The sequence below is a fragment of the Diadema antillarum genome, unplaced genomic scaffold, assembly GCF_040938485.1.
Source record: "Diadema antillarum isolate AM-2024a unplaced genomic scaffold, OU_Dant_1.0 seq00001199_RagTag, whole genome shotgun sequence".
Classification (NCBI taxonomy): domain Eukaryota; kingdom Metazoa; phylum Echinodermata; class Echinoidea; order Diadematoida; family Diadematidae; genus Diadema; species Diadema antillarum.
This window is the reverse complement of record NW_027271993.1, coordinates 475,137-500,276: the sequence shown is the minus strand read 5'-3', so window position 1 is coordinate 500,276 and position 25,140 is coordinate 475,137. Positions and strand designations below refer to the sequence as shown.

Below are 25,140 nucleotides of genomic sequence, written 5' to 3'. Positions count from 1 at the left end.
AGGGAAAAAAAATCCAAACATTATTCTCGGTACAAAAGGGGAATGATACAGGGTTAGTTTTACGTGGGTGTGTAGGTGTTTTTTTTAAAACTCTGGGGTGTCTTATCTTAAGATTTCATACACTATGTTGCTAGACATTTATTTAGTTTTGAACTCTGAGCCATGTTGTGTGTAATCATACACACTGAGCAATTTTCATTCAACACTGAGCAATGTTGTGTTACCTGTGTAATCATACACAGTGAGCAGTGTTCATTCAACACTGAGCCATGTTTGTTACCTGTGTAATCATACACAGTGAGCAGTGTTCATTCAACACTGAGCAATGTTGTGTTACCTGTGTAATCATACACAGTGAGCAGTGTTCATTCAACACTGATCAATGTTGTGTTACCTGTGTAATCATACACAGTGAGCAGTGTTCATTCAACACTGAGCCATGTTGTGTTACCTGTGTAATCATACACAGTGAGCAGTGTTCATTCAACACTGAGTAGTGTCGTGTGTTATCGTACCGTCCCCTCTAGTAAGAGGCAAAACACTCTGTCCCTCGGATAGGACATAAATGGAGGTCCCATCGGTGTGAGAGAGTCGCAACTCATGTACGTGAAAGATCCCGCTCCAAAGAGCAGGGTGTTTTACCCGGTGAAGTGGTACCGCGTAACATCCAACGGGATCCCATGGAAGACCAGCTTATAGTGTAGCTGAATATGGGCTATCCAGCCATCTTCTCAGTTGAAAATGAAACAAACAAACAACCATACAAAGTTTCGTGCCGTTTGCAAAAGGGATATACGAACTTTAGCAGACACGAACATTCATAAATGTCACGCAGTATGCGAGTGATAGGTATTGTCTTTTTATTTTGCTTTTTGTTTTGATCATACACGTGTTATTTGTATATGTGCTCATTGATTAAAGACACTTTCAACAACACGTCTTATGTTTGAGATAATGCTGTAAAACAAATATTTGAAGTCTGTAGTTTTATGAACGGAAGCGCATTATTCTTTTGACTTTTATTGACTAATAGTTCGCTGTATAGAGTACGATTTAGCGCAACAATGACATCGTGAAAAAAGAAAGAGACCACAATCACAAGGATGAGCGTATATTGTGCATCATTACATTGTGTCTTGGTATGATAGTGATCACAATGCGTGCATATCATTATCTTTACATTTGGCTTTTTAGCTTCACTGCCATGGGACGTCGTATGTCTGATAAAAACATGTTCCCGATAGGAAAGCCAGACCAAAACGTTAGGTTTGGTAGAAGGAAATCTAAATCAAAAGGGCAATTTACCCAAATATATTTGTGGATTGAGTGAATGCAGCAATATCAGTAGAACGCATTAGTGAATTTTGAGGGACTAGGACAATCCGTTCAAAAGTAATTATTTTTTTTTAAACCATGCATCACTGGATGAGAAGACTATAACAGTTCATGATGTCACTGCAGAACGACAATGATAAAGATACATGTAATGTATAGAATATTCAACATATTTTCATTTTTTTTTTCTACTGGAGAACCACCTGACTTATTTCTTTCAGAAAGCATGGGGCAACAATATGACACGTGGAAACAATATTACCATTAGCACATGCAAGGGACAAGTCGAGGGAATGTGTAGGCCTACTCTTCATTTAAACTGAAATTTTGAGTAATTCTCTTGATATATTATATCTTTTTAAATAAGTTTGCCCTGCCGTGACGTCACACTTTAGTCAATAATAGTCTTCTCATCCAGAGATAGCGGCACTGAAACTTAAAGGATTCATAACTTTTGAACGGATTGTCTGATTTTCCCCAAATCTCACTGATGTGTTCTACTGATATTGCTGTATTCACTCAATCCACATATTTGGGTAAACTTCCCTTTAAGATATAAAAGCATAATCTAATACTGTAAAATAATGCAAGACAATACCCTCCCCCTCCCCCCCCCCCCCACACACACACCCGCGATGGGATTGAACGTTTGCTCTTCACAAACTTCAAAGGCTTTAGAATTTCAGGATCATTGTAAATGCAGTCATTATAACCCTATATTTCGTCAGCATCTTCTCATCCAGAGATAGCGGCACTGAAACTTAAAGGATTCATAACTTTTGAACGGATTGTCTGATTTTCCCCAAATCTCACTGATGTGTTCTACTGATATTGCTGTATTCACTCAATCCACAAATTTGGGTAAACTTCCCTTTAAGATATAAAAGCATAATCTAATACTGTAAAATAATGCAAGACAATACCCTCCCCCTCCCTCCCCCCCCCCCCCCCCCACACACACACCCGCGATGGGATTGAACGTTTGCTCTTCACAAACTTCAAAGGCTTTAGAATTTCAAGATCATTGTAAATGCAGTCATTATAACCCTATAGTTCGTCAGCACTGCTCTCAGTGCGCGGGCTCAGTCACTGGAACGAGAGAGGGAGCTGTACTACTTTTACATTGTCAGTCGATGGATTTTGTGCGAAATGAGAACATTTTTGTTACAACTATTAATTTCAATTAAAGGTTTGTAGCTAACGATTCAAGAGAGGATTGATGTTACGTCAAGTTTTTGAAACTCAACGAATCGTGTTGACTTAAAAAATATAAATAATCGTAAAATTGTTTGATATATGTTTTCTGTTTATTTTCAACATCAAACTTAGAGGCGATATTTTAGTATTTGAGTTACAGATACAACATAAATATCAAAAAAGGAAATCAACTGATCGATCAATCCATTAATCAATATACTAATAAGTCAATAGATTTATCTTTCCATTTTCATTCATAATAGCTACCTTGATTTACTATTAGTGGCTGCAACTTTATTCAGCTACAATATATTTCTTGTTTCAAGTCATGACTCGGTTGAAAAAAAGGGACAACACAACACAGAAAAAAAAATGGTCAGTAAAACTTTTCACTGCCGATATAACTTTTCTTTACAATCCCTAAGTAAAGCTGATCAGGTCCTTGACCGCAAGAGAAACATCGACCAGTCTGTAAATCAGATTAGTTCAGGTTGGTTCAGTTTATTTTACCATTTATCAAAAACATACACAATCTAAAAAAAAAAAAAATCCTAGACTATAACCAAACGCATGGCATTGACACAAGTGTTCACAACGAATTACCAACACTAGAAGAAAAAAAAATCATCCGATCTCACATTCCCACACACTCAGAACACATGCTCCAAGAGACGATTAAACGAAGAATGTTAGGCCAAGGATAAAAAGACAGACAGACAGACAGACAGACAGACAGACAGACAGACAGGCAGGCAGGAAAATAGATAGATTAGAGAGGGGGTGGAGGCTAGGCAAAAGATTTAAGTTAAAGACTCAGTTCTTTTTGGCTAGCCATGCAGGAATCAAAATGAAAACGCTGGAAGAAAACACATTTTAAAGGCATTATTCAACCACGTCAACATTGGCTGTAGCGATGTAAAGTGTTTTAGAGATTCACATGTGTGTATCCACCTTGAGATTTTTTTTTTTTTCCTCAGATAGGATCGAAGAACGTTAATCAAAGCACTCATCTCCTCTCATCAAAACGGAATAAAAAAAAGTTCGGTTTACTCTTCAGAAACACTTTAAACACATTTGCTATAATCTTTTTTTTCCCATGTATACCTAATTGTCATGTCTAAACTGCTATCAGCCATTGCGCAGCATCCGCCTTCAATGGTACAGAGAAATATGATGAAAATCTTCGTCGTTTGCAAGTCAGTTGAGATTTGATCCCTATAACAATAATAATAATAATAATAATAATAATAATAATAATAATAATAATAATAATAATAATAATGATAATAATAATAATAATAATAATAATAATGATAATGATAATAATAATAATAATGATAATAATAATAATAATGATAATAATAATAATAATAATAATAATAATAACAATAATAATCTTTACTTTACAAAGACAACAAAAATAAAACCAAACTGTACAAGAAAGAGAAAAGAATCCCTACAGAACGTTCCAGTAATGACAAAATTTGATAAGAAATAAGAAAGATATGACATTTTTGAATTTCACATTTCTTCGGAAACATTTCTTGACCAGTCCCTATGAATACAACTCTTCATGATGAGTTCATGATGTCATGCCCTCAATAGTTTTTCACGTATATTATTATTTTATAAAATTTGGGACAATGTGTCAGTTTAGCTAATACAGATTAAAACATATTCCCATATAAAATACCAACTTATATGTCTTTCAGAGTTATCATTTTTTTTAATTCTTGGTAGTTTAAGGCAAATTCTATATTAATACAGCTGAAATATGAACATTTCTGTACATTAGATAAATAAGAAAGTGTGAATGCGTGACATCATTAACCTGCTGAATTGAATAACAACTGGTTGAGAAGTGTTTTCCGAAAAAAAAGAGTTAAATTTCAACATTTATAACTTCATTATTTCCTATCCAATCTTTTATCATTTTTGCACTGTTTTGCATGAACATATTTTCTCTTTGTTATTTCTTTTTTAATACATGACTGTGTTATATACTTAGGTCCCTAACCGGCAGACTTCCAAGATATAAAATGAATTAACAGAGAATATTATGTCATGTGGAGTCAAGAGCTTAGTTAGAGCTTCATGTTGTTCGTACATTTTGTATTCACCCTGTGTTCTAGAGTAAAAACATTTATTTGCTTCAATATTTGGGGAAAATGATTACAAACCTGAGTTAAGATTTGCAATGTGCATACTCCCATAGAAAAAGCTTCGCGTCTAAAGCATTACTTGTTTTGAACACGACTAAACCGTTGACTTCAAGAATCTCGTGGAACAAAATATGAGGTTATGTAGAAAAAAAAACACGGAAAGGGTAAAATACACAAGTACGGATATTAAGATAACACATATTGATTAAAGAGTATGGTACATGTGTTCTATTGCAGCACGTAAAAAGGCCAAATAATAGAATGTGCATAGTTCGTTTTGCTTCAGTAGTGTGATGAATTGACACACGAAGTGGAATCCGTGGGGTAGAATCCGGTGGTTTTCTCTTTCAAGTTCGAAAGGGACGTGCAATGATCTGAGCACTTCCTAAGAAGCCAAAACATGAAGGAAATAAAGTTGATCTCTTGTATTTCATATTATATTTCATATTGCTCAAAATTCATCTCTCACCGTTTGGAATTTGCTGGCAATACTGTACATATCTGCACCAATCCGAGTACAGTACTCAGTGAGCTCCTACTCGTCGGACTTGCCCAACTTATGAATATGCATTCATAGAATAAGTCCGTATAACACATGAGCGGCCATTCGCCTGTCCGAGTAATTTGCATAATTAATTTGGCACTCTACACCAATGAAATGTGTTGTTACACACTCGCACGAATGAAGCCATGACAACCTAAACAGCGCTGGTAAAATGGCGATTTATACGTTGTTTTGACTAAAGAAATGCCTGAATTTTGCCCAATATGGCTATGATATAACTGTCAACGCAAGAAATTTCGTGAGAAAACATAATCATATTTTCATGGTGAGTACATTGTGGCTATTTGAGTCTTTATTTACTCGAAAAAGAGCTCGCCTTTTGAACACTTGCGTAGACTGCCGGTGGTGTTCACTCCACGGTCCCACACGTTGTGTTTTGCGTGGACCGATAAGTGCATCTTGTAGGGCCGACCGCCGTGTCGCGTGCCCGTAATTTATAACGGGTTACTTGTATTACCGACCTTACAGTTAACAAGAGGCTACCGAACAAAACGTTCCTTCCATTTTATCAGTCTATTTTTTGCGCTGCTAAATTTGTATATAACCTTTGATTGTCAATTTGAAAAGGAACGTGAGTTAGTGGAACGTCACGTCAGTGTAGTGGCAGTGCTGCGATCACTAAACTTTACAGACTTTTGTGATAAATTTTACAAATAGAATTACCTAAAGAAAAGAAGAAGAAAAGAAAAGAGAAAAAAGAAGAAAGGAAGTGTATACAACCACACGTGTGTGGACGTGTGTGTACATGTTGCACTCACGGGGGGCTTTATTGCGTAGCGGGGAACACGAAGGTTGTGTGACCACACACATAGCGTGTTCCCCGCTACGCAGTGGAGCTTCTCCGTGTGTGTGGCATGTACACACGCATCCACGAGTGTGGCTGTATCCCAGCGACTCTAGCCATGGCTACAGCCACACTCGTGTGGCTGGATGGTAAAGACACTCGCGTGTGGTTGTATACACTGCCTACCAAGAAAACCTGTAGACTAGGCCCTCCAGTGGGTAGGTGTCCAAGACATCGACACTGCACATTGAAACGGACACCCTTTTATTTAGCATTGTGTGTACTGAACGAACATTCACGCATGAGACTACGTACGTGCAGTGGTCTTGACTTGCATTCTTCACTGGGGATTTGATGATGCCGAAATATTATTACTGAAAAACCCGATAATATACAAGATCAACAGCAAAACAATGTATGATACCGTACTCCGTAGATTATAAATGCACCAATGGAAAAGCATTAGAGGTTTCTACATGCATTTCACAAGTATTGTCAATGGAGGGTAGGGATGTTGGTTTCAAAACTATGGTGCAACTGAGTGCGTCAAAATAACAACCCAGCGCTCGAAGCAGTATCTTGGAGCGTGTAGACCCTTGATCGCTTGTGTGTGAGTTAAGAGTATTTTTCTTTAACTGTTACATGTGAGTAAAATTGTGACATAGTCTATCTCAAGTAGACAATCTATTGTATTGATATACAAAACATTAGGGTGTCAATGTGTTGGACACCCAACCATACTTACAATGTGGGAAAGTTGAAATATTGCTGCATAATGTGGTTTTTAGTCATGTTAAAAATGTTTTAGGTTAGAGTGGCATGAAATTGGGTATGATGGTAACGTTTGGTCTAAGTGCGACTGCAGGCTGAGCTCTCCTACAAGAGCCAGTATGACAGCCTTCGGTCAGTATGTAGGGTAGGATTCTGCGAAGCCAGACATACAATAAAGAAAGTAGTCTCTGTGGAACATATCCCCGACGACAAGATACAGACTGGGGGGTGTTTCATCAACTTAGTCAGCGGTGACAAGTTGTCATTTTCTGACAATCACCATAGTAAAAGTCAGTGACCAGAGCATCTCAGCCAATCAAAACCAAGGATTTTGCTGAAATTGTCAGCGCTGACTAACTTGATGAAAGACCCCCCAGATCTTAAGGTCAGCTCATAGCTTAGACACCGCTGTGGGGGGAATGCTTAACCATCGCCCGTAAGATGGTGTATGTACACATACTGTACACCAGGTATTTGAAATGTCAAAGATTTTAGTGGAATTTTCATGGAAAAAGTCACAGCTACCAGCTTGTTGGCGCACTGTAATAAATGTTGGTAATAACATGCTAATAGCATGCTGACAAGTGATCACTGATGAATGCATCCGTTAGCCAATCATTTTGGTTTCGATGGGTAGAGCAGTCCCCCTATACTAGTATGGTATCAGGTATGATACAAAATATCCTTGAAAAACGTATCCCTGAGAATGACAGATCTTTCGGTCTAGTAGAATATCCTCTGTAATTTGCTAGACATGTAGCGTTTGTGGTCTGAATTTTTTCATGAAGATTTTTATTACATGCATGATAATGAATCATAATGCTGATTGGGGGTCTATTGTCTACTGGTAAAATTGAGAGCTCATCAATAGATCCCAGGTGGCAGACCATCTGTTCTAAATGTTGCTTCTGTCAACCAGTGTTACACTAGCCTATAGTATAATCTAGGCGGAGGATGCAGCTTTAGTTGTCTTTGCTGTTATGCTAAACATCTGATACAGCAAGGCACAGCCTCGATGGCAGTTTGCCACCTATTCTTAGTGGATGATAAGAAAATAATGACTTAAGCAAGACGAGTGGATATAGGCATTTGATACTTCGCGCTATTCCACTGTTCGTAGTCTCACCATGTACCATCAGACGTATTGCGTTGCAAAGACAAGAGTCTTGCTGCGTGTTTTGCGTAACAGCAAAGACAATAACTGCATCCTCTGCCTAGATTATAGGCTGGTGTTACACCTGTGTATATCAATTTCTACCTAAAGTTCTAGCTTGCAATATTTAGGCACCCTACATGTAGATCTAGATTTTTAATCTGAAGTTTATAAATGTTAGACCTGAGAGTGTTTTAAATGGATGACTACCAAACATTCAGTTCTTTTTTCATCTTCTATAAAATTCTTCTTTCCACGAATACAAAAAAAGAAAAGAAGAAAGAACAGCAGTAAAAAAAACATTAAAGAATCACTAAGATGTTTAGTCTGTACTAGAGAGGTTGCTCTGTTGGTAGCATGTCTAGATCTTGGAATCATATTGAAATGGCTCGGGTTTCAGGCACACTAGTCAAATCATGCTGAGCAGTGTTGTGTGTAATCATGCAGTCCCTTCTGGTAAGGATAAGCGGCAAAACACTCTCTCCCTCAGAAGGGACATAAAATGGAGGTCCCACATGTTCGAATGTCACAACCCATGCACGAAAACTAAGAGATCCAATTTCATTTACCAGGTTTTTCTTGCAAAGAGCATGGTGAAGAAACCATTGAAGTGATCTGCCAAATAATCTACATAAATATGCTTGAATCTACTTTGTCTCTGACCCTGATATCATATGTTTTACTGTGTACTGAACACTAGCAACCTTCCCCTCAGTTGTATTGACATTCAATAGAGGCTATTGTTTTTATTTACTTGTGAATGTATACAATTTATGTTAATCTTATCTTTGTTTATTCATCATTGTGTTTTCTTTTCTTTTTTTGCATGTTTTTGTTAAAGATTGGTTGAAGGCCAACTTCTGAGCATCATGCCCACTGGGTTTGAGAAGCAGACGGCTCAGCGAGCCACCGACTGTGGGGAGACCCCGGCGTATGACAGCAAAGTCATGGCGCCACGGAACCCCAAACTCATTCGAGGACCAAAGGAAGAACCAAAGGTGATGTTGCCATTGGTGCAGACCAACATACTGGTAGTAGTGATTGTGATGGAGAAACCTGTGAAATATTTCATCATGTGGTCACTTTCATGCATTTCGTAGTACAGTGTACATTATGTGGTAACAGTACAGAAATAAAACATACAAGTACTGAAATATTTGGTTGCTATATTTGATCTGTGAGAATTGAAACTATTGTGCGGAATGAGGCGATAGGCAGCAAATTTGAAAATGTATAACTTCTTCTAACTGGTACTAAAGGCTTGATAGAATTAAAAAAAAAAGACAAAACTGATCCCATGAAATGCAAATTTTGATGGTAACTGGTAGAATCCTCTGAGAAACGTTGTTGAAAAAGGAGCAATTGAGAGTGACTTCCTATCAGTGTACTGTAAAAGCTGTACGTTATTTTTGCGTACAGATATTTTTGCAAATGAGGAGGTCACAGACACTCTCACAAGATGTTGTTTTCGCAATTTGACACTGAGGCTGTCATAAGTGCACTAATGGCTGTTGATTTGGAAGGGACACCATCTGTTCACAATATTTTTTGTGTGTTATTGAATTTGCAACCCAACTAAGATTCACAGAATTTGTGAAAATGAAACCATCACAAAAAATAACAGCTTTTTACAGTAACAGTTTGTTCCTTCACATGGATTATGAAACATATGCTGCCCGTGACCATACTTTCTTTTCTTTTTCTATCTGATTATACAAAATTCAGTAAGTAATTCTTATTCAACCTTTGTTGTGCTAATCATCACAAAACAGATCTTAGCTGTTATGGGAGACCTTTATTTCAAGAACACAGGAAATGCTTCTGCACTGATTCTATTTGAAGTATGTGACATATTTTGAGAAAACAAAATTAGGCCTTTGACATTGAATATTGTCTTGTGTTTTGCTTTTTTATGCAGTTGCTTACTTGGTTTAAAGGAAAATTTTTGACAAGTGCAAGGCTTGTCTTTTCATTGATTAATTTGACATTTGATACCTACTTTCAGAGATAAACGCATCAAGCATTTTGTTGTTCATCTCTTGTTGTGTTAGAAATCATGTTATGTTCATTCTTTCTTACAATCGCTGTTACTCCAATATAGATGACACCTTCTTCATTCATGAAAGAAGTATCCCAGACGACGGATGAGAAGTTGGCCAACACTCACACAATGCACATTCCCAAGATCATTGAGCTGATGGATATGGGAGAAAATACACATCAAAAGGTATCAATTTATGATCAAATTTACATGAGTTTAACAGCTTATTAGCCACTGTTTTACTTTATGATTCAAGCATGTATTATTGAACGAAATTGCTGTTAATTTACGAAGTTATATGAAATGTGCCTGACTAGTTAAAGATGAATTATGCCACACAAGTATCCATGCTTAGATTTTCCATATTCGGGAAATGTTGTTGTGCAAATTGAATTAACGCATATAAAATGAAATAGAATGGAAAATTGCAGTTTTTGTAAGTTGTGAACTGTTGTGTCCTTTTTGTGAGGTACAATGCAAACTCTGAGGTAAAAATGAGGTTTAGTATGAATGAAGTCTATTTTCCAAGCCATGTTATGACAAGTAGATGAACATCTGTAGATGACTTCTGGAAAGTAGATTGCGTTGCTAATGCACCTACTGGTAGTTTTCTAAACAAGGAAGGACAAGGAAATTTATCATTAAATCTACATATAACAGAGCATGTAAACAGAATTGCCTTTCATTTTGGACACTTTTTTTTTTTTTTTTTTAAAGAATATTCATGTGTTACAACAATTATTTCACTGTGTATACTATTGATTCATTATTTGTTTCATTTCTTCTTCCCATTGCCATGGTAACCAGTTCTCCATGGTGGATATCGATGAGCCCTTGTTCCAGCCTTTCCCATCAGAAGTCACATTCCAGCAATTTGAACCTCACATCATCTATGAAGTGCCTCTTCTCCTCAGGAACAATGACAAGGTAAGCACTGTACCAGTGCATTGTTTTATTCACTACAACCCAATTCACACCAAAAAGATCAACTGTGGTGTTTGTGTTATTTTTTAGTTTTCAAATCCATATTTCTTTGTTTTCGCCAATCAAAATTCACTTACGTCTTGTGTCCTTTGCCTTTTGCTGTGACTTTTGCTACTGTACCAGTTCTATGAAATTTGAAGCTTTGCGGTCAGAAACTTACAAGAATAAGGGTTGAAGAAGGGTCAAAGTTTAGACTGAAATGAGCCTGATGTCAACCTTCGAGGAGTTCATTGAGATGCAAGCAGATGATAACAAAGCAATTTGTAGTCAGATTGATGCACTTTTAATACTCATTAAAAAATTGCAATTCTGGGAAGAAAATCACACACACCCACACACACACACACACACAAACACTCACAGGGATTGTAACTTTGAGCTGACAAGAAATTAATAGCTCATCAAAGATGGTTCTTCACATTTAAGTGGGATTTTACAAACACTTTCGTCATCTACAAGTGAGTCTGAAAAAAGAAAGAGAAAATAGCTTCACAGAAAAGGGAAACTTACCTGAAAAGTATTTGTTTGACTCATCCACTCCTTGTGCTGCAGGTGTCGAGATTGGTCAAGGTTTACCAGGCAGACTCGCCTTACTTCAAGATCATCAGTCCTCCTGATGTCACCACAAAAGTGGCTCCCGGCATGGCCACTATCTTTAGAATCCAGTTCACCCCGTCGGAAAAGAGGGTAAGCAAACTGCAAATCTTGAACATACTTCCAGAGCCTTGGTGAGTCATTCTATTTTCTGAACTACAGTTAAAGCAATACGGAAATCAAGAATGAAACTGAGTGTTTTATGGTGTACATTCCTGTATCTTAACTGCTGTATTCTATTTCCCCCCATTTTTTCATTGATATATTATCGTTGTAGCGTGTGTTACCTAATTCAAATTTTATGAAGTACTGTATGATTATTCAATGCCTCATATACTGGTAACAAATTTGATTTTCTCTTAGTATAAGGTCCCTTGACAAGCTAACTGAAAAATGTGTCCTCTTCGTCATCAACTACTGCATAATCTGACATTGAGTTATTCAGTATTACATTCCACATGAAATATCTAGTATTGATGTATATGAATGAATTTCTTGTTTCACCATGCTGTCACTTCAGTATCAACATTATACTGGTATATTGTGGCCTGCCGCATGTAATTATTAAAGCTGGACACATCCTGCAATCTTTTGCATTGCTTCACAACACTAGGACTATATCCATGAGCTGATCTGCATGACGGAGCGAGAGAAGTTTGTGGTCCCGGTCAGGGCCATCGGGGCCCGGGCCATGCTGGACTTCCCGGACGAGGTCAACTTCTCCATGTGCCCGGTCAAGTATCCGACCACCAAGACGTTGCTGGTCAGGAACGTGGGCAACAAGGACGCTCACTTTGCCCTCTACTCCTCTGGGTGAGTGGTCGGGCTGTTTCCTTGGATGATTGACTTGCTAGCCATCTTTGTTCTTATCAGCTTTCAGCTAAGTCCCGTGTTACAAATAGTTCTTTATGACACATAACTCTCTTCACATGGCTTTCTGTGTCCCTCGGAATTTATGTGTTTTAGTGTGTATGTACAACAATTTGTATGTATGTGTGCTTGTTTGTATATTGTATGTATGTATGTGTGTGTATGTAGGTATGTAATTACAGTTGAACCTCTCTTATCCGGCCTCCCTTTATCCGGATCTCTCTATTATACGGACGCAATCTCGCCGTGATTTTTTCTTTTTTTTTTATAATTACGGGAGGAAAGGGGGATTCCTAACTCCTTGAGAACTCCTACACAAACACACATGAATTAGAATCCCAAGAATTTATAAAAGAAAATGATTTCATTCTTGCAAACACGAACCTCTATTTTGGGGTCTGTTACTGAGTGTAACAATGAAAAGGTTGCAGTATACACATTACTACATGTGGTACTACAATGGTCTACTGTACATGTGTATACAATTATGTATATTATGTACATGTATAAAGCATTGAGTCTCCCTTATCCGGCCAAATCCCTTATCCGGATGAGCCCCGGTCCCGACTTGTCCGGATACGAGAGGTTCAACTGTATGTCTTTTGGTTGAAAGAAGGGATGGATGATTAGATGGTTGGATGGATGGAATGCATGAAATTGGTTCCAAGGCCAATTTGAATGAAGTTATCTTACGTGTGGTTTGCATGTATGTACATTTTCATGAATTTTCATGTTTCATAATGTTGATGTCTGCTTGTAGATCACAGGGTGGAAGTGTCGCTCTATGCTAGATCTGATACCTTTGGTATATGGAGTTTTTGTTTTTGTTCTTTTTTGCAATATTTCAAGAAGAAAAAAGCAATGAATGAATTTTGAATTTACATGTGTGCAATTGTGAAGGTAATAATTGATATCATTCACATAATCTTATCTTGCATTTTGACCCCCCCCCCTTTCCCAACACAGACCATTCTCAGTTTCTCCAGAAAATGGCATTCTGCCTGTGAATGACAGCATCCAAGTCGAGCTGACCTTTCAACCCATGACTGTCGGTGACCATAACGATGACCTGATTATCAACTATGACTCAGGTAAATCTATACCAGTCACCATGTTATTTCATAAGGCAGGTATTAGTCCTATGAATCAGCCACACAACTCCTCATTAGAATATCCACCTCTGTGAATACTTTGAAAATTATCTGTCTGTATAGTAAACTGAATATTCTGTATTATATAACGCCTGAAGAGATCCTTGTCATTTAATTTGTTGTTTGACATTGATCATTCGACCTATTTCACTATGACGTCATCACTCGTGCAATTGTGGCTCCATTTACCGTGCAATTTTGGACCCATATGATTTGCTCCATTGCATGCTCGCTGAGAGCCCGGCACACTACGTGTGTTAAACGCTTGCGTTTACAGTGTGTGTATGCGACAGCGCGCTAGCGTAACAAGCGCTCAGTGAGCACTCTCGCGATCTCAGATTCTCTCTTGTTTCTAAATTAATAAAACATCAAATCAGAAGGATCTATTTTAGGCGTTATATAAAACAAATAATAAATGTTTTTCATTCGTGCTATGGATAGAATATTTCATTCGGTGAAAGATGAAATGTAGATCCATTCAACTCGGCTGCGCCTCGTTGAATGGATCATTCATCTTTCACCTCATGAAATATTCTGTCCATTGCACTCATAAACATTCATTATTTGTATAATATGGATATTTGAATATAAGATACTTTAGAATATAACTCCTACTTTACCTCAATATTTTGCACATTGGTTTCTTGTTCACCTGCTTACATTGATAGCATTGCTGGTGAATGGGTTTCAAGAAGGGGAAATTCCAATTATTGCACAGGACAATACTGAGCGTGTTAATTGTCAAATCAGTGGAACGAATGTTACATATGAATTCACATCTGTCAGTGTGATTAAAAAAGCATGCACACACTCAAGATTTGAATGGCAGTTTCAGCAATGGAAGTTTCAGTGCAATGACCGTTGTCATCCTTGGTGATGTGTTAAGAGGGGACATTCCATCACTCGTCACTCACTCCCCTTGTTCTCTGAGTGATGGGATGCTCAGACATTGTCCCATTGAAATACATTATCCTTCAAGGCAGGAGTTTACCGGGTAATGTAATTAGCCCTAACCTTGTTTCTTCTTGTCAACAGATTCTGTGTGTAATTGCAGTGAAGATTTCAGTCATGTTTCTCTGTAACAAAAAGTAAACAGCAGTTGTGTTGTTTCAACACTGACAAAGATTGCATTTATCCTGTGTAACATTTAGAATTGTATGCATATATACTGTGCCATATTTACTCTGTTTTTACAAATACGATGTTGAATGTCTTCTTCAGTGTACAGCAAGGACCCTCTTTAAAAATCAGCTGTAACTTGGTTACCAAAGACGAACACTCAAACTGTCCCATAGAGACTAAGTGCAGGATATGTATACTAATTGCTTTCATTTCCTCACCAGGCGAAGACATCTTCGTAAACCTATACGGGGGCGCCTATGACGCCAACGTCCGGCTCGACAAGAACTCGCTGCGCTTGGAGAACACGTACATCTCCATGGCCAATCAGAGGACGGTGACCATCTCAAATCGCAGCGACGTCATCGTCCACTACAAATGGAAACAGTTTGCCACTCCAGAGGAGGAGGAGCAACAGAAAGAAGGGTCAGTGATCACTCTATTTCACAGCAAATTAGACCACGCAATGCCAGTAAATTGTGATACTTGACCTGCATTCTTTACCATTTGTACAAGATATAATGTGATGATGTACGCAAGTTTGATGACACTTCATTGCTATTTATCAAACAAAGATGCACATTATTGCTTAACCCTTTCCGCACAGGAACCTGGTGGCCTGCATATTAAGTCTATGGGCATTTCAGAATTCAGTATGGAATGGGTTAACTGCTAATACTGTAAACCAGTACGCCAGTGTAAGATCTTGCTTTTGTGATCAAAGATTGCACTGGGAGCTTTTATTGATTTTTGACACACGATGACATCTTGTAAAAGTTGATTCTCATTCTTGCATGTAGTTTTCACGTATGTGTGCAAGTAATACTGATCAAGGTGTAGAACTAATGACATTTGAGAGTTGTGAAAAAGAATCCATCTTAGCTAGCAGTGCTTGCATATGATGTGCTTGTATGAAACTTTTAGAGTGGATATTCAACTGATATGTACAGGCTTGTATATATATGTATCATACTTGGAAGAAATGCATGAATGGCCAACAAACTTATCATGTAACCATTTGCATTTAATTCACTTGTAGAAAACTTATATCCTGCATATGCAACTTTGGTGTATACACAGACATCACACTTGGAAGAAACGTACAAATGACCAATGGAATTTTATTATGTTGTAAGTGAATTGTTTGATGTCTTGTAGGTTCTTCAGCAACATCAGCTCCGAGGAGCAGAAGGAGCATGATGCCTTCCTCCAAGAATGCATCATGGACCCCACCCTGAGGGACAGGATGGCTATCCTCTCCCACACATTCCAGAACAGGAGAACTGTGAGTACCCCTCCCCCTGCATTGTTGAAGAACAAGTTTCTTTTAGGGAACAAATCATCGGGTCCCGTGTCATAAATGATGTTACCATAATAACTGTTGTCTAGAATAGCAACTTCCTAAAGCAACAACCAATCAGGAAACAGGATTCTTGTCATGTTACCATGACACTTGCTATTGCAGCAAGAGTTGCTATGGTTTATCAACTTTTTTTATGAAACAGGACCGTAATCAATGTGGAATAAAGGAAACATTTAAACATGATTTCTTCATACTTTATTGGCAATTTTTATGTCCTTGGATGTAATTTCCTTTTCAAAAGTTGCTTTTTATTTTCAAATTTGCCAGGAAGAAATATTTGTAAGTTATGGAATTGCATAAAATTTTGAATAGGGAAACATTTAAAATTGTCATGTGTTCAATGAAGGATTGATGAACCCCCAAACGCTCTGTATATTCACTTGTAGAAATGCAAGGAAGATGTTTACGATAATGCTCAGTGCTGCTATATCTCAACATCTGATACGTGGGGTCTATCACCTTGACTCCTTTGAGACAACTTTGCTGTGAGCTGGTAACATCGTTTGACCCTCATGATCAGTCCCGCAGATCAGTCGCAGACAAATCATGTGCCAAACAGTCGTTAAATTTGACACTCGGGTCACGAGTTGTTTTTATCACTCTTCTTGTGAACAGCTGTAGAGGTGATTTGCGGTTATGTCTTTTATTTTGACTGTCCTGTCAAATCTTGTTATTTTGACTTCGTCCGAAGAATTGTGAGAGCAAGACTGTATGTTTGAACCCACGTGATGTGCTGATACACGCATAAATATTGACCTATGTTTTTTGATAAGAAGAATAAGAATTAGTGTAGTTATATACCTCTCCACCAGTGTTTTCAAATGGATATACTTATATACATCTTCACCAGTGTTTTCAAAATAGTGATTATCAGAGTTTTTTGTTATCTGTCCATTTGAATGCATATTTGATTCTCTCCTTTACCTCCTGTGCAGCTTGTGGAGGGAGATGAGCTGTTCTTCTCTGATGATGCCTTCACCATCATGCCACAAGAGGGCGACATTTGGCCCAACTCCACCGGGGAGATCAGCATCATCTTCAAGCCGACGCGGGCCCAGACGTACAGCCATACAGCCTACTGCGACATCACGGGACGGGAGACCCGGCTGCCCCTGAGACTGAAAGGGGATGGAATCGGACCGCAGGTCTTCTTCTCGTATGACACCATGAACATGGGGCACATCTTCATCAACTCCAAGCATTCCTACGAGGTCAGTCATCTTTAACCTTTTGTGTGCTCTGAGTGCTGATTGGCACAGAAAACCCAATAGCCTTTTTCATACTGTCCGAAGTCCCTGGCACAAAAAAGGTTAAATGTTGGCAAAAATGAAATCTGAGTAGTGTGTGTTTTGTGCTTTATGTTTCATTTTCATGTAGTTGCTGCCACACACTGCACGACTTTGTTCTGATTTACCAGTTGTACGACCTTAAGAGCAGAAGTGTAACATCACCAGCCTTACCAGTTTCCAGTCGTGTGACTGGGTCTTATTGCCAGTCATATAGATTTGACATGTCAAATATTCTCGATCAGTCATTGGCTTTCAGCAAATCATGCTATTAAAAGTATAATGCAATAAAGTCAGTCTGGTCGTAAGCCGAGCTGTGTAGTCTGATCGCATAGTATGTGGTGTTGAGTTGCGCCACTGGTTGTATGACCCAGCTCACCTCTCTAGTCATGTGACTATTCTGATCGTGTAGTGTGTGGTGACCTTTAGACCTCTATTTCTCGTGTGGGAACACTACGTGATGTCATATCATGGGTGTATGAGATAATGACGGAACATTTGATTTTAGTTTCTTTCATGTGTGGAAGTGTAATCTCACTTCCTTTTATTATTCACTGTTACCTTTGGAAGCATGATGACAGTGATGGATACACTCAGAGTGATTTGTCTCTGTTGAAAAGATGAAAATGAGATGAGAATCTGACACTTTATCTGCACATTTGTTTTACTTAGTTTTTTTTTTAAAGAGGATTTTACAAAGGTAAAATCAAACTTTGATTATAAATGACCAAAATTCACTTCTTATATTTCACTCAGTGTTTTTATCACCCGTAGATTTAAGTTACAGAATGTGCACTTGCAGTGATGAATTCAAAAATTAGTCGAAATTCATATGAATGTCTTTGCATGATCAATTCGCATTAATGAAAACTATCCCCTGGCATCTCTCTCAGGTGGTGCTCGGTAACCGTGGCGACATCGATGCGCCCTTCCGCCTCCTCCTGTCGGACTCCACGTTCGGGCCCTACTTCAGCTTCTCCCCCAGCGCCGGCGTGATCGAGCCCGGCGGCTTCCAGGCCATCGAGGTGACCTTCTGCTCCCCGCACCTGGGAGACTTCGACGAGGACTTCTTCTGGGAGGTGGAGGGGCTCCCCTACCAGCACAAACTCAAATTCAGGGGGTGTGTCATCGGGCCAACCTTCCATTTTGACACGCCCAAGCTCAAATTTGGGACCATCTCCTATGGTAGGCAGCTGCAGTTTACTAGTTAAATCAGTTATTCAAAACTAAACTTTTAGATTGCTAACTTTCGAGTGCGTCCACATGGTGCTAAACTACAAGATAATCATCTAGGGTGAAGTTTTTGACCTAAACTTAAAGTTTAGGAACAGCATGTGAACCTAACTAATGTATGATTACTTTTAAGACATTCTAATTGAAAGTGATTTATATTAAGTTATTGTACCCACAAATGGTTAAATGTTATGGATACCCATGCTTGCATTAGTCTGATACACTACGTGAAGTTTTGGTGCTTGATAGTTTGTGCTCTGAAATGTGCCAGTCGCTGTGAGGGAAGTGCGAATTGAAGTTATTTTGCAATAAATTAAAATATCACAATAGTGAATGTTTCATTAGCCATGATGAAAATCTTTATTGAGCAATCATGAGAAATGAGAATTCGTAAAGATATCTTACAAAACCAATATTCTGTGAATGGTCCTGCCAGGTTTCAAGAGTACCCAAGTGGCCACCCTGGTCAACACGGCCCTTGTGCCCATGTCCTTCGGCCTCCGCGTGCCCGGCGACGGGGAGGGTGAGGTTGTGTCCGCTACCAGCGGGGAGGTAACCCTGGGGAGATCCCACCTGAGCACCCCGCCCCGGGAGTTCCAGATCAAGCCCTCCAGTGGGGTCATTGACCCTCAGAGTGAAGTCAGAATAGAGGTCAGTTTCAACTTCTTACCCCCCTCCCCTTCAGATTAGAGAGTTCTTGTTTGGATATGCAACATATTGATACTGGACTTTTTATGTGTCAGAATCGCTGTACATATTCATTAGATGATACTTCATGTCTGAATTTCTTTCATATTCATGTCTTTCATATTCATATGTTGTGTGAATAGCAGGTTGTTGGTTTTTTTTTTTTTGTGAACTACTTAATGAATCCAACACAATGTAATAACACAATATGCAAAACCTGTGCAAAGTTTGTACTGTTCAAGGGAGAGACCCATACGTATTCATGAACTTCTCATGAAACATGGCAGTGCACGAGACCTGATGCTGCCATGTACTTATCGTACAATTGTATATCGGGACATTGTGTCTAAATGGCCTCAGGTCAATGTGTGGTATATCTATGCATTATGATTATATGATAACTTGTTGTGTCTGAAATTGCTGCTATAAGTATTTGAAAGTCTGAGAAAGGGAAGACAAGGATATCAATGATAAAATGTTCAGGTTTTTACAATGGTCAAATGCTTTATCTGATCTTGACAGTGATACAAACAGTAAGCTATATATCGGTACTTCTCTAAGTTTATCGACATTCTCACTGTATTTCTGCACTGTGTTGCTGCCATGCCTAGATGATTAACTTGTGGGTAATTTGGAGTCAGAAAGCAGATACAAATATCTAGGTTCTCCTGTGTGTCATTGCACTACTGATTCTCTACATTTGTGTTGCTGTTCAAATTAATGATTAAACAAACAGGAAAAGAATGAGTAGTTTTCAAACTGTTGATTTATGTTAGCACCTGTCCATGTCAAATTAAGGTTTGAACTAAAAAGTTTACTGCAGCAAAGGGTATATTGTGTTTTGGAGATACTTTTGTATGGGGGCAGATATGTGCCACTATCACTAACATGATGTTGCTTGTAGGAGAGTCTCAACAATTCATTACTCTGTGCAGAGAATTTTGTGTGGCATCACCCCCATTCTGGTTTGTAGCAAACTCAAAGATACACATTATTTTCCCACCCAGGTTGAGCTGACTTCGAACTCCCTCAAGAAGTATGACATGGCCCTGGTCGTCGACATCATCGGAGTGGGACAGGAGCTCCTGTCGCTGCCCATCTCTGCCCGGTAAGTTGATGGTAGAGTGTCTATCAATGTTTTTACCCTTTACTGTGCTTTGGTCGTTGAATGAATGCCGCATGTGTTGGAGCCCTCTCTTCCTCAGTTAGCGCAGACATCTGGCAATTTGTGTCAATGAAATAGAGATTACCTAATTCCCCTTATCCCCATAGTGTCATCATGGTCCTCCCGTTTGATTGAGGCACATTATTACACCTGAGTGGGCTTGCTAATTTACAACTAGGACAAGTTTGGATGGATTACTGTATGATGATGATGAAAAATTTGGCATGTTATGTGAAGGGTTATGGATACTGTGCACTGGATCATCAGGACTCATGAATTTGTGTGTATATTATTAGAGTGCACACATATTTCTGATTTCTGTTGTGATTATCTCTTTGAAGTATTTGGTCATAATGAGGGAATTGTGATCAACAATGGCAATATTGACACTGTAAAAACATTGTGAGTCATCTCCTGTATGTACAGTTCTATAGTTTTTCTTATACATGGTGTATAGAGCATTCATGCAACTTGTGGACCCTCATTGTGTGCCCTCTTTATAAAAACAAAAACACACAAATGAAAGAAAGAGAGGGAAAGCATCTTTAGTGTTCACAAAATGTCTTTTACACATTGTTTCCAGTAATCTTGTTTCCCCTTGAACTTGAACACATTGACCATGATCATTAGTACTCAAAACTTTGCTGAAAAACAAAAGAAACTCACAGGAATGCAGACATACCTTGTACATGTCTGAAAGTTTTACAATGTGTAATCATCACATATCTTGTGCCTCTCTGCAGGTGTGTGGTGCCCTCTATTGGTGTGGTAACACCCATTCTGGATTACACAAGATGCTTCCTGAACCACCCCTACGAGCTGTGCGCCCGGCTTTGCAATGACTCGGACATGCCGGCCAAGTATGACCTGGTACCACAGGTGAGCTGTCAAGTCAATGTATGATAATTGTCTGGAAATTCCTAGAAATCTAACTGATGTTTGCCATATATCGATGAATAGCCTCCATAGAGAAGTTCTGTGATAGAGCTATTTTTTCTCTCAGTAGATTACATTTCCAATGAAAATTTGCATGATATTGATGTACATTTAATAACTTCGTCTGTTTTGCTGTCGGTAGTGTAATAATACCCAAGGATGGTGCACATCCCAAACAACTTTGTTCATTTACATTGGTAGCTGCTCTCATAAATGATGCTCACAAATGAAGTTTTGTATGGTTATAGTATTTCATTTCTTCTGGTACAACCTCTAAATATTGGCACAGTTTTGTGTATGTCTGATTTCCTTCACATTATTGCCTTCTTTGCCTGTAGCAGTTCTTGTCATAGTCACACAGACAGACAGACAGACAAACAAACAAACACAGGTTCAGTTTAAGGAACAACTAATCCCCATTCAGTAACTAACTATCAAATATTCCGTCAACATTATTCCCTCCCTCTCCTGTTCTCTCTGTCTATCACTGGTATCTGTCTGATATTCCCTTTTTCTGTATATTAACCCGCTGAGGACCGTTTGATTTTGCTACAACAGGCATTTCCCATAGACACCTGCCTGAGTATGCTGGGGATTCATCCTCAACGGGGTAAATAGGAGATTTTGATCAAAGTGTGAGAAAAAAAATAGTGTCGAACCGTATGGCATCCATTCGTTGTAACAGGTTGTAGATGAGATGACGTGCCTGCTGTTCAGCAGCCCCCAGCCGACGGGCATCTTACCGCCCCACACCACCCTGAGGGTGCCCCTGGTCATCACACCTCAGGATCTGGAGGAGCTGGAGACGTTTGCAGAGTTTAGCATCTTTGGCTCCATGGAACCCCCTCTGGTAGGCCATTTTTCAAATGATGATGATACCCAACAACCAATATGCCCTTTTTGAGACTGATAAAAATTGTTTTAAATGTCATTACAACCTTACAGTTATAAAAAACCTACTTATTATGTTTGATTTTAGAGGAGATCTTCTTTGGTAGACATCAAGAAGATATTACACATAGACAACACATTGGACAGTAGTAATCTTTCAGCATAGTTTGTGAATGAAATCACTTGGTATTGAATGCCATTAATATGTGATGTTAGAATTTATCTGTGAGAATCTATATTGCTGGCTTTCCTGAATTTTGATGAGTATAATGCGGAAAGTGCTGTTGTAATGCTGTTCACTGAAACCAAAGGATATATGTTGCAGAGACTCACACAAATATAAAAGGCATCAACACTAGCAAAGCTACTATTTCTGGTTAAAAATGAAACCATCAAAATTTTACATTATTACTCTCCTGTGGCACTCCATTTGCAACTATTTATGTTTTGACTAGTTTTGTATGTACTGTAGCAGATGCTTCAAGTGCATCGTTTCTCCAATTTGCACAAGATTCATGCCACGAATGTTTCTAGTTGTACAGTACATTGTAGAGCCCTCCACAAACATGACTGCTGTCACTGTTTATTCTTCCTGTCTCCATGTGCAGCAAGTGACTTTGAAGTGCATTGGAGAGGGGCCGGTGGTTCACGTCACCCCCACTGAGATCGACTGGGGCCAGACCACGGTGCTGACCGACGTGTCCAGAGTGGTGACCCTTTCTAATGAGAGCCTCATCCCAGCTCCCTTCTCGTGCAGTATGGTGAGAAACCACACACTTCTGTTAGAGTCCATGGAATATTTCTCCTTTCTGTTTTGTTTTGTTTTGCTATGTTAGATTGCATCGAAAGTATCATTGCATTGCTGTAGAAACCCAGTCATTAAGTAATGCAACAGGTTTTAATACTTAAAGCAGGGCTTCACACTAACTTTTATTTTTGGTGGCCCAAAGGCAAACATCCGACCTTTTTTGGTGTCCCGATTAGGCCACAAAATTCTTCATTTCTGAAATTTTGGTGGCCTGACTTGCGTTTTTGGTGGCCCCGGGCCACCGTTAGTGTCGAACCCTGCTTAAAGTCAAACTACACTTTCAGTAAAGCTTCAGTTCTAGTACAAGAAAAAAAATTTGTTCATATCGATCTACACATATAAGCAAAGTTCTCAATTCAATTCATCATCTGATTTTCAGCACTAACTAATCGCTACACTAATATAACGACTTCTCTCTCTACTCAAAGTCTTGTTGAGAGCCTGTGAATAACCTCTTCTTTCCAAAAGAATCTGATGATAAAGCATTGATTTCAATATGATTCCACTTTTAACAGTTTGCTGAGATCATATGAGTTCTTCTGGAGATATCTTTGATTGATGCAAAATACAGAGATTTTACCGTGCAAGTTGGGTCAATCTAGGTATTGTAGCATTGATTTGCCAGGATGTGTAGCGAGGGAAATAGAGAGTAATCCTGATGTGATGGTTTCATGTTGCAGGTGCGTCCCAACACGCTGTGGAAGGTGGAGCCAAGCGAGGGCGTCATTCCTCCCGAGGACACCCTGGATGTCACCCTGACGGTCAACCTAGATGACTGCATCAGGTTTGTATAAATTGGACACAAAGTGATGAATTTTGTGATTTGAAATGACCAGAGAGGTCACTTACAATTGTATTTGTGTTGATCTCCTGCTATATAGCAAGATATATCTTGTCAGCTCTAGGTGACCACCACTTGTTGACCATGACTTAATGACTGTCACTGTTATCAAACCATCCCTTTATCCAATTGACTGGTTAGATGCCCATATCTTGGTACCACAAAGTCCTTTCTCAGGTATGAAGTCAAAGGTTTAGTGAAATACTGTACTTGTTATTTTTTAATCTCTAACTTAAATTCTCAACTAATGCAGTAACTATCATTCCAAAAGAAGATGTGCAAATAGCGCAAATAGTTGCATCTGTTCAGCTTCAAAATCTTTTAGGGGTGTAGACTCGGAAGCAAAGTCTGTACAAAATGTAGATGATCACCTTTTTACATACAATTTGTGCATTTTTGCCATAATCATTCATTTCCTTGATAATACCGACAGGCAGATCTCTTTCAATTCAATTCAATTCAATTGTGCATTGCTTCCATGCAACATTAGGTAATAGAAATACAAAATATGCATCTTCTAGATAATTTTGTGAACAATCTGTAAGAAATACAATTCATAAAGTTTGATTAAAGAATACTTTACAGTTGATATGACATATTTCTTGGTCTGATAATATACTCAGGATAAGAATTTCCTATCTTTGTGTTGCAGGTTCCAGGACAAGTTGGCCATTGCCTTCAAACACAGCCAGACCAGGACAGTCAAGGTCCAGGCCTATGGTCATGGCACCACCATCGTCTCAGACCCACCCATGACGCCCACTATTGAGCTGGGCCACCATTTCAGGTTAGCTGACTTCATATGATCACAAAGTCTTATCCTATCAGGGATGTCAAGAGTTCAGAGTTTAGTCTGCTCTCCGATTTTTCTGCTCTGCCCCAAACCTACTTTTCAGACTTTCTGGCAATTTGAATGCAATGAAATTTTCACAGATTAATGCACTTCAGACCTTTTTTTTCACAAGTTTCAAATTTTTTCAGATTGTTTTTTTTTTTTTTTTCTGCAAGGACTCACACCCCTGTCCCATCTTTCAGACAAGTTTTTTCAATCATTGTATGCCTCTATTGTAATAATTTGCAATAAACTTTTGGATTGAGGGAGGCAGAATAAACAGAAGAAGAAAGAAGTAAAAAACGAAGAAGAAAGGAGGAGAGCTAAGGAAAGAGGCGGAGGAAATGAAGAGGAGAATAAAGAAGTGGAAGA

At 38.7% G+C, this 25,140-nt stretch overlaps 1 protein-coding gene across 1 annotated transcript in view; it reads left to right on the top strand.

The window, feature by feature from the left end:
• The first annotated feature begins 5,398 nt into the window (after positions 1 to 5,398).
• The window catches only part of LOC139744627 (hydrocephalus-inducing protein homolog), an 88,966-nt gene continuing 69,224 nt past the window's right edge, over positions 5,399 to 25,140 (top strand). Inside the window, exons 1-18 of the mRNA XM_071655057.1 lie at positions 5,399 to 5,524; positions 8,809 to 8,965; positions 10,069 to 10,194; positions 10,816 to 10,935; positions 11,545 to 11,679; positions 12,200 to 12,399; positions 13,423 to 13,547; positions 14,951 to 15,152; positions 15,885 to 16,011; positions 17,025 to 17,300; positions 18,269 to 18,560; positions 19,045 to 19,259; positions 20,303 to 20,403; positions 21,204 to 21,339; positions 22,082 to 22,246; positions 22,896 to 23,048; positions 23,776 to 23,879; positions 24,589 to 24,723. Coding sequence (XP_071511158.1) covers positions 8,837 to 8,965; positions 10,069 to 10,194; positions 10,816 to 10,935; positions 11,545 to 11,679; positions 12,200 to 12,399; positions 13,423 to 13,547; positions 14,951 to 15,152; positions 15,885 to 16,011; positions 17,025 to 17,300; positions 18,269 to 18,560; positions 19,045 to 19,259; positions 20,303 to 20,403; positions 21,204 to 21,339; positions 22,082 to 22,246; positions 22,896 to 23,048; positions 23,776 to 23,879; positions 24,589 to 24,723 — 2,741 coding nt within the window. The 5' untranslated portion in view covers positions 5,399 to 5,524; positions 8,809 to 8,836. The remainder of the gene's footprint in view (positions 5,525 to 8,808; positions 8,966 to 10,068; positions 10,195 to 10,815; positions 10,936 to 11,544; positions 11,680 to 12,199; positions 12,400 to 13,422; positions 13,548 to 14,950; positions 15,153 to 15,884; positions 16,012 to 17,024; positions 17,301 to 18,268; positions 18,561 to 19,044; positions 19,260 to 20,302; positions 20,404 to 21,203; positions 21,340 to 22,081; positions 22,247 to 22,895; positions 23,049 to 23,775; positions 23,880 to 24,588; positions 24,724 to 25,140) is intronic.